Genomic DNA, 9,517 nt, shown 5'->3' on the forward strand with positions numbered 1-9,517 from the left:
ATTCTTAGGCGCTCAGCCTTCTTCACAGTCCAAGTCTCACATCCATACATGACCACTGGAAAAACCATAGCCTTGACTAGATGGACCTTTGTTGACAAAGTAATGTCTCTGCTTTTCAATATGCTATCTAGGTTGGTCATAACTGTCCTTCCAAGAAGTAAGCATCTTTTAATTTCATGGCTGCAATCACCATCTGCAGTGATTTTGGAGCCCAAAAATATAAAGTCTGAACACTGTTTCCCCATCTATTTCCCATGTAGTGATGGGACCAGATGCCATGATCTTCGTTTTCTGAATGTTGAGCTTTAAGCCAACTTTTCACTCTCCACTTTTACTTTCATCAAGAGGCTCTTTAGTTCCTCTTCACTTTCTGCCATAAGGGTGGTGTCATCGGCATATCTGAGGTTACTGATATTTCTCCCAGCAATCTTGATTCCAGCTTGTGCTTCTTCCAGCCCAGCGTTTCTCATGATGTACTCTGCATAGAAGTTAAATAAGCAGGGTGACAACATACAGCCTTGACGTACTCCTTTCCTATTTGGAATCAGTCTGTTGTTCCATGTCCAGTTCTAACTGTTGCTTCCTGACCTGCATATAGGTTTCTCAAGAGGTAGGTGGTGGTCTGGTATTCCCATCTCTTTCAGAATTTTCCACAGTTTAGTGTGATCCACACAGTCAAAGGCTTTGGCATAGTCAATAAAGCAGAAATAGATGTTTTTCTGGAACTCTCTTGCTTTTTCGATGATCCAGCGGATGTTGGCAATTTGATCTCTGGTTTCTCTACCTTTTCTAAAACCAGCTTGAACATCTGGAAGTTTAAGCAAAAATCTTCACATATAATGAAATAATGAGATATAAGGTTAAGTGGCAAATTAAAAATAGCTAGATCACTTTATAAAGGAGGGGAAATACAAGTGAAAATTTGAATATTTGAGATGTATGCAAAATTTTTCCATGCAATATAAATATATATTCACAATTTAGGTCCATGTTCTAACTACTGAAAAATGGCAAATCACCCACTGTCTGCAGAAGAGCACATGTAGGGAAAATAAGTATTTAATGAAAGTTCTGGCCATTTTCTAAGTCTGACAATCAAAAGAATTTTCAATATTCAGTTTTGAAAAAGCACTGCACTTAAGAGCACTAAAATTACAAAGTCTGAATCTTCATTTGTCCAGAGAAGAAGTTAAATTGAGGATGTCCACTTGATTGCAGGTATAGTAATTGGAAGTAGACTCTTACACTCATGCTTTATAAAACTGTCCATCTAAGTCCACCTTCTGGTGGGGGTTCAGATGTAGCCATTTCTTTTTCTATTTTTTCCTTTTTCTTTCTCTTTTCTTCTACAGACTGAACATTTAGAATACTCCGAGATGCAGCCTCCTTCTGTCTTCTCTCTGCAGCCTCTGCAAGCTTTGCTCTTTTCTCTCTCAGGTCCGGCGAGGGAGGCGCGGTCTCCATGGGACAGGGAAAACACACTCCCACGGGGATCGCGGTTGGACGTCCCCTCCTCGGCCCGCCCAAACTAGGCGGTGAGAACCGCGCGATCAAAGGCTGGTCCCAGTTCTGCGATGCTCGCTCCGCCCTGCTCCTGCTATAATTTTATGCACACAATATATTATTTCTCTGAGGCTCTTACTGATGGGTTTTTTTTGTTTAATTTCCGGTTCCTTTTTCTCCCTTGCAATTTGTTTCCTCTGAGTTGCTGCTCTTCTTCTTCTTCTTCTTGCTTGTTTTGTTTTCTTCTTTTTATATTAAAGACATTCCTTAAATGTTTTATGATCCTTGACCGTCGGCTTATATTTTGGAGTGAGGCTATCAAAAAACTGTTTGGAAAGATTGTGTGCCGGCTCAGATAGAGAAAAATCTCCCTGCAATGCAGGATTCTCGGCCAAGGACTTAAATGTAGGATTCCCTCATCTTATTTCTTTAAGAGAACCCTGATGAAAATATCTTTGGGATTTCTCTGTTGGGCGGGACAGAGTCTCCAGATAAGTTTTTCCAAAGATATAGTCATGCTCTTGTTTATGTTTGTTTAGGAATCAATTTCTCAGGATTGCTTCATCAGTTCCCATTCCTCCATTTGCTTTCTAGCTTCTGAAATGCTGCTGTCTCCTTTCCCTTTGTTCCTACGTGGCCTGGAAGACAATACCTACGTTTGTCACTCGCAGCTCTCCAGCTCCCAGTTTTCAACTGGAAGTTCCCATTATTTCTTTAGGATAATTTTTATTGGAAGACAACTGCAGGATCGTCCAGAAAGGTTTTGACACAAATTACCAGATCACCCTAAAGTTGTATGTATCTATGAAAAGAGGAATGCTACTATACAATAATTGTTTGTTTTGTAACAAGTATTAAGTAGCTTTCAAGAGTATTGTGTGCACGCACCCATCCACCTCAAACATCCGCTTGGCGGCGGCCAGACACAATATAAAAAATGACTTAAAAAGCAATCAGAAATGCGTACAACAGCTGGGCTAAAACAGAGAAAAACAAAACAAAACAACTGCTTAACTGGGCCCGGCGTGTAGACCGCGCCTCCCTGAAACTGGGAGAGGGGAGGAGGGGATCCGATATCATTGGTGATTGGTTGGCCTCTTCAACCAATCACGCGTAGTGAGTGATTTTGCTAATTGTCGTGATACACCTCCTCGTGGGCTTTAGAGCTACGTTGACAAATGGGAATAGGGCACGTGAGAGGGACAGAAAGTTTCGCCAATAAGACCTTGGGACGTTATGGGCGGGATGAGGCCGCCGCCAGGTTTAGGGCGGAAGGAATTGATCTGGATTAGAAGGGGAACGAAAGATGGCGGCGGAAACGCTGCTGTCCAGTCTGTTGGGGCTGCTACTTCTGGGGCTCCTGTTACCCGCAACCCTGACCGGCGGGGTCGGGAGCCTGAACCTGGAGGAGCTGAGTGAGATGCGTTATGGGATCGAGATACTGCCGTTGCCTGTCATGGGAGGCCAGGTGAGGAGGCGTAGAGGGGCGAGGGTCCTGGGCAGAAAGGGAAGGAGAAGAAGGTAGAGGAAGAAGGGCAGCTGTGGAGTCTGTGGCGGAAGCCTAAGGAGAATCGGGAAGAGTAAGCAGTGGTTTTATGAGGACTCCTGAGGATCGTAGTCAAAGACCCATTCCCTTGGGGCCAGGGACTGGGAGGGGTGGGGCTTCCCTCTGTCAACTTCAGGTCCCAGTTCTCTATTGAAACACCCAGACTCCTCCCCTGTGAAAAAGTGGGAGTGCCCTCTCCCCTCACCCGCTGAACACCGCTGGAGGACTTGTGGCTCACTCTGTCTTGACTGGACTCTTCCCCATTATGTGAAGAGGGATCTCGTTGTTCTCCCTGATCCCAAACCTCTCTTTGCCTCCCTGTCCCCCGACCCTCACTTCTTTCCCAGAGCCAAGCTTCGGACGTGGTGATTGTCTCCTCTAAGTACAAGCAGCGCTATGAATGTCGCCTGCCAGCTGGAGCTATTCACTTCCAGCGTGAAAGGGAGGAGGAGACACCTGCTTACCAAGGGCCTGGGATCCCTGAGTTGTTGAGCCCGATGAAAGATGCTCCCTGCCTGCTGAAGGTGAAAGGAACTGGGATAGAGGGAAGGAGGGCATGGAAACTAGTTATCTATTTGGGAACTAGTTATCTATTCACAATGTGTCTGTGAATGAGGAGTGATCAGAGTATCTGTAGGAGTTAAGAAGGCCACTGAAGGAGCAGGCATATTGCACAGACAGGAAAGAAGCAAAGAATCCTGTAACCAATGATGATACTTTGCTGATTATAGAGGAGTGTTAGGATAGAAAATCTCAGAATAAAGATTAAACCAATATTGAGGTGCTTAAAGAGGGTCAGGCTGGGGCAGTAGGGGTACTCCCCTAGAGAAACTTTCCTGGTTAAGTCACTCCTTTCCCTGTCACTCTCTGCCCAGTGTCCTGTTTTTTTTTTTCATCATGGCACTTTTCATGACCTGAAATTATTAACTGAATTATCAGTTTATTTTTGGTCTGAATCCTAGTACTAGAACGTAAGTCTGTGAAATCAGAGAATTTATCTTGTTCACAGCTGTATCCACAGTAGCTAAAACAGTACAAGGAAGTTCAATTAATACTTTGATATTCCATGTTTCCCTGGTCTGAGTGCTTCAGGATATCATGATTTTTTATCTTTATGGACAACAAAGAAGGATTAAAAAAATATTTACAAAGAAAAAAATTTTTAAAAATATTTAGAAAGAGAAGAGTAGTAAACCAACTAGGCTGTAGAGGTCTCTCTCCAATTTATAGAAGAAAAACAGCCCTCCTCACCAAGAATCTGGAGGATTAAGAATAAGGAGGAGATGAGAAGTAAATCAGTGGTTATGTGTTTTGGGGCCAGGAGAGATTTTGGTTCCAAGAAGAGATGTCTGCATTCCATCCCCCTGACAGTTCTTTTTTCTTTTATTGTCAGACCAAGGACTGGTGGACATATGAATTCTGTTATGGACGCCACATCCAGCAGTACCATATGGAAGGTGAGTTCCACCTATGTTTTCCCTAAGCCCTCAGAAACCTGTCATCGAAGGTGACCTGCCTCCCCAGTTCCCTTCCCTCCCAGTCCTCTGAGAACAGGGTAACCATGCTTCACTGTTCTCTTTCTTGCAGATTCAGAGATCAAAGGTGAAGTCCTCTATCTCGGCTACTACCAATCGGCCTTCGACTGGGATGATGAAACAGCAAAGGTGGCAGGAGTGTGGGACCAGGAGAGAAAGGGGTCTGGGCTGCAGACTGAGAGCCCTGTCGAGAAGGGGAGGGTCAGGATTAACTGGCGTGTTTCTCTGGGCTTCGTCTCAGGAGAGAGTGCTCTTTTTTTTCCTCCTTGCTGTCTTTCTCACACCCCTCCCTCATGCCTGATGTCCTCCCCAGGCCTCCAAGCAGCATCGCCTGAAACGCTACCACAGCCAGACCTATGGCAATGGGTCCAAGTGCGACCTCAATGGGAGGCCCCGGGAGGCTGAAGTTCGGGTGAGTCTTGGGAGAGGGAAGTTGACACTCCGACAGTGGCAACTCAGAGTCTAAGGGAAGAGGGCAGGATTGTGTGGTATCGTCAAGAGTGTCTCTACCAGGCCCTAGACCCTAAGTTTAAGACTCATATTTCCAGCTTTGTGTCACTGCCTCAATTTTCACAGGCACTTCTGTTTTTTTTTTTTAATAGGTGTATAATTGCTTTACAATGTTGTATTAGGTTCTGCTCTACAACAGCATGAATCAGCTATATGTGTACATACATGCCCCCACTCTTGAACCTCCTGTGTCCCGCCCCACATCCCACTCCTCTAGATGATCACAGCCCTGAACTGAGCTCCCTGTGCTATACAGGAGCTTCCTACTAGCTACCTGTTTGACACATGGAAGTGTATACCTGTCAGTGCTACTCGGTTAACTCATCCCACCTACTGCTTACCCCACTGTGCCCGGAAGTGCACTCTCTGTGTCTGCATCTCTATTCCTGCCTTGCAAATAGGTTCATCAGTACCATTTTTCTAGATTCCATATATACACATTAATATATGATAATTGTTTTTCTCTTTCTGACTTCACTCTATATAACAGAATCTAGGTTCATCCACATCACTACAAATGACCCAGTTTTGTTCCTCTTTATGGCTAATGTTCCATTGTGTATATGTACCGCATCTTCTTTATCTCTTCTTCTGTTGATGAACGTTTAGGTTGCTTCCATGTCCTGGCTGTTGTAAATAGTGCTGCACTGAACACTGGGGTACATATGTCTTTTTGAATTGTGGTTTTCTCAGGGTGTATACCCAGTGGTGGGATTGCTGCATCATATGGTAGTTTGAGTTTTTTAAGGAAGCTCTGTACTGTTCTCCGGGCTTCCCAGGTGGCACTAGTGGTAAAGAACCTGTCTGCCGATGAAGGAGACGTAAGAGACTTGGATTCCATCCCTGGGTTGGGAAGATCCCCTGGAGGAGGACATGGCAACCCAGTCCAGTATTCTTGCCTGGAGAATTCCATAGATAGAGGAGCCTGGCGGGCTACAGTCCATGGGGTCACAGAGTCGGACATGACTGAAGCGATTTAACACACACGTACACTGTTCTCCAGAGTGGTTATATCAATTTCCATTCCCACCAACCAACCACACTTTTATCTGTGTTTCTCTTTTCTGTCACCTAAGCTGAACGAGTTTCATTACTAACTCTTACTCTTCACTTTGTCCTCCTTTCTTCACTTACTGACTCTGCAGTGAGGTCGTGCTGGTGTCGGTATGGGGCTCCGCTCTGGAGATGCAATGGGGCAGACATGCAGCCCCTACCCTCCTGGACTGCAGGCGGGAGAGGAAGGCAGAGGTTAAAGGATCACAAAAATGAGCCTGTGATTACAAGCTGAGAAGTGATGTAGAGGAAAGGAATCAGAGCTGATAACGAAGCTCCTTCATTCTACTTCTGTATTTCTCTCACAGCTGTCCTCTCCTATGCTTCATACCTTCATTTCTCACCTGCATCATCTCCAACAGCCTCTTAACAAAGTTTGCTTATGTTGTGGTACTTAAAGGAATTCAGGCAGGCAGCTGTCTGGTAGGCCAAGTTCCTCAGGTGATTCTAATGTGTATTCACAAACATATACACCTGTAGAGAGCCAGGACACAAGAGTTCTCTTTCTGCAATACAGATTTGCACATGCAGTTGTGTGCTGGTAAGTGTGGGACACTAGGATCGCCCGGGTAGGGTGGGGTGGTGGAGGGGGAAGCCCAGGTGTAATGTCTGCCAATATCCATGGTATAAATATCCCCACCATGGCCAAATTCATGCTATCACTGTGACGTCAGTCATCGTGCAACATTTCTGAAAACTTACCAGTTGGCTTTTGTGAACTGGCCTGAGTTGGCTCTAACACACCACTCTGAGCAGGTGTCACTTCTCTACCGAATTCTGGCAAGCCTTCAATAATTCTGCCTGACACAAAGGATAAGACCCAAATACTTCAGAGTAGACTGGGGTGGTAGCAGCAGAGAAGGGGGAAGCAGCCAGATTCTGGATAGATTTTGAAGATAGAGCCAATAAAAGTTGTTGAAGGATTGGATGTGACAGGGAGTCTATGATGATTGCAGGGCCTTTAGCTTGAGCAGCTGGAAAAATGGAATTGTCATTTAGTTAAGTGGGAGGGAACGGGTGTGGAGGAGGAAAGTAGGCTGGTGTTGGACATATGAAGGTCAAAATGTCTAGTAGATATCCCAGTGGTGATGGGCAGTTGGTAGTTTGCTCTCTTAATTCTGGAATTCCAGGACAGGGTCTGGGTTAGAGATATAAAATCTTACTGCGTTTCTGTCCCATTGCTGTTCTTCCTGCCCTTTGATTTTTTGTTGTTGTTTGTTTTTTAAAAACTATTTTTTTATTTGGCTGCACTGGATCTTAGTTGACATGTGGGATCTAGTTTTCCCAACCAGGGATTGAACCCAGGCCCCCAGCATTGGGAGCACAGAGTCTTGTCACTGGACCACCAGGGAAGTCCCTCTTCCTGTCTTTTGAACCATTGGGTCTATTTCCTCTGTCTAGAGATCTCTGAATGGCTGTCTCCATCCTGTTATTCAGATTATATATCCCTGTGACACCTCCACAGGGAGATCTGACATAGGCACACAGACACACACACCCTTCTGCCTTCATCCTGATAAACTCCTATGGTGTTTTACATTCTTCAAAGCATGTGTCATTTCCTGAAATTAGCTTATTTTGGGGGTTTAATTTCTTTGTTTATCCCCACTAAAATAAGCTCCAGGAAGTCAGGGACAATATCTGACTGTCTTATTTTCTGCTGTATCCTCAGTGTCTTCCACAGCGCCTGGCACCAAGTAGATGCCCAGAGATTATTCACTGAATGAATGGAATGAATGATGAACCATTTCAAATGTCACTGTATTTTCTGTGACCTTTCTTGGCTAGCCCAGAAAGTTCATTGTGTTCTTTCAGTGCTCCATATATCAGTACATCCGTGTCCACATATATCCACATCTTAGCCTGTTTGGGTTGCTATAACAAACTACCACAGGCTAGGTAGCTTATAAACAACAGAAATTTATTTCTCAAGTACTGGAAGCTGGAAGTCTGAGACTGGGGTGCCAGTGAGGTTGGGTGAGGACCCTCTTCCAGTCACAGACTTCTTGTATCCTCACAAAGGAGCTCTGTGGGGTCTCTTTCATAAGAGTATTAATCCCATTTATGAGGGCTCCAACCTCATGAGCTAAGCATCTCTGACAGGACCCTCTCCTGATACCGTCACAGTGGGCATGAGGATTTCAACCTACAAATTTTAGGGAGACACAGACATTCAGACGACAGCAATCCACAGCACCCACACACACATCTAATCTATTATAGCACTTACTTCATTGTATTCTGTATATTTCTTTACTTGTTTGTATGTTCAGTAACACTGAGAACTGAAGGCAAAGACTTCATTTTCCTCATAGCTACTGACAATGTGCCCTGTGCCAAGCACTATGATAGACAGCTGGAGAGGAAATGCTGACTGAGAGGCCTAGTCCTGCTGTCAGGAGACAGACATACAAACAGCCACAGCACATAGGCAGACTCTCCGATGGGTGAGGTATTTTTCATAGGGGAACATACAATGAGAGAACTAACCCAGGTCAAGGGGAGACCTCTGGGGAAGGTGACCTTTGAACTGGCAGTAGAAGGATGAGGACTTAGTCCAGCCACTGTAGAGGAGTGGGAAGGAGAGGGTGTTCCAGGTGGAAGGCACATGGAATTCAAAAGGCCTGGAGATGGGAGGGATTGATAGCTGTGCACTGACTGGAGGGAACTACGAGAGGTGAGGCTGGGCAGTCGCTAGGGGACAAGTCACACATCACGCTAAGCTCTGCAGCTGTGTTGAGGAGTTTGGACAATCTGAGAAATGAGGGGAAACCAATGAAGTATTGGGTTGGCCAAAAAGTTCATTCAGGTTTTCCCATAAGCTGTCCTAGGAAAAACCCAAATGAACTTTTTGCCAGCCCGATCTTTTGAGCAGATGCTGACAAATTCAGTGTTGGTTTTGAAGGCTCGCTCTGGCACAGTTCACTTTAGTCGCTCAGTCATGTCAGACTCTTTGCAACCCCATGAACCGCAGCATGCCAGGCCTCCCTGTCCATCACCAACTCCTGGAGTCTACCCAAACCCATGTCCACTGACTCAGTGATGCCATCCAGCCATCTCATCCTCTGTCGTCCCCTTCTCCTCCTGCCCTCAATCTTTCCCAACATCAGGGTCTTTTCAAATGAGTCAGCTCTTCACATGAGGTGGCCAAAGTAGTGGAGTTTCAGCTTCAACATCAGTCCCTCCAATGAACACCCAGGACTGATCTTCTTTAGAATGGATTGGTTGGATCTCCTTGCAGTCCAAGGGACTCGCAAGAGTTTTCTCTAACACCATAGTTCAAAAGCATCAATTCTTCGACGCTCAGCTTTCTTTATAGTCCAACTCTCACATCCATACATGACCACTGGAAAAACCATAACCTTGACTA

The 9,517-nt window shown here is 45.2% G+C and overlaps 1 protein-coding gene across 2 annotated transcripts in view; it reads left to right on the top strand.

The window, feature by feature from the left end:
- Positions 1–2,777: 2,777 nt before the first annotated feature.
- Positions 2,778–9,517, top strand: part of OS9 (osteosarcoma amplified 9, endoplasmic reticulum lectin) — a 34,600-nt gene continuing 27,860 nt past the window's right edge. For both annotated transcript variants that reach the window (XM_010839353.1, XM_010839354.1), the window contains exons 1-5: positions 2,778–2,971; positions 3,397–3,573; positions 4,443–4,506; positions 4,637–4,713; positions 4,898–4,996. In XM_010839353.1, the coding sequence (XP_010837655.1) occupies positions 2,810–2,971; positions 3,397–3,573; positions 4,443–4,506; positions 4,637–4,713; positions 4,898–4,996 (579 nt within the window). In that variant the 5' untranslated portion in view covers positions 2,778–2,809. The remainder of the gene's footprint in view (positions 2,972–3,396; positions 3,574–4,442; positions 4,507–4,636; positions 4,714–4,897; positions 4,997–9,517) is intronic.

This window comes from Bison bison, unplaced genomic scaffold (genome assembly GCF_000754665.1).
Source record: "Bison bison bison isolate TAMUID 2011002044 unplaced genomic scaffold, Bison_UMD1.0 scf7180017864115, whole genome shotgun sequence".
Taxonomy (NCBI): domain Eukaryota; kingdom Metazoa; phylum Chordata; class Mammalia; order Artiodactyla; family Bovidae; genus Bison; species Bison bison.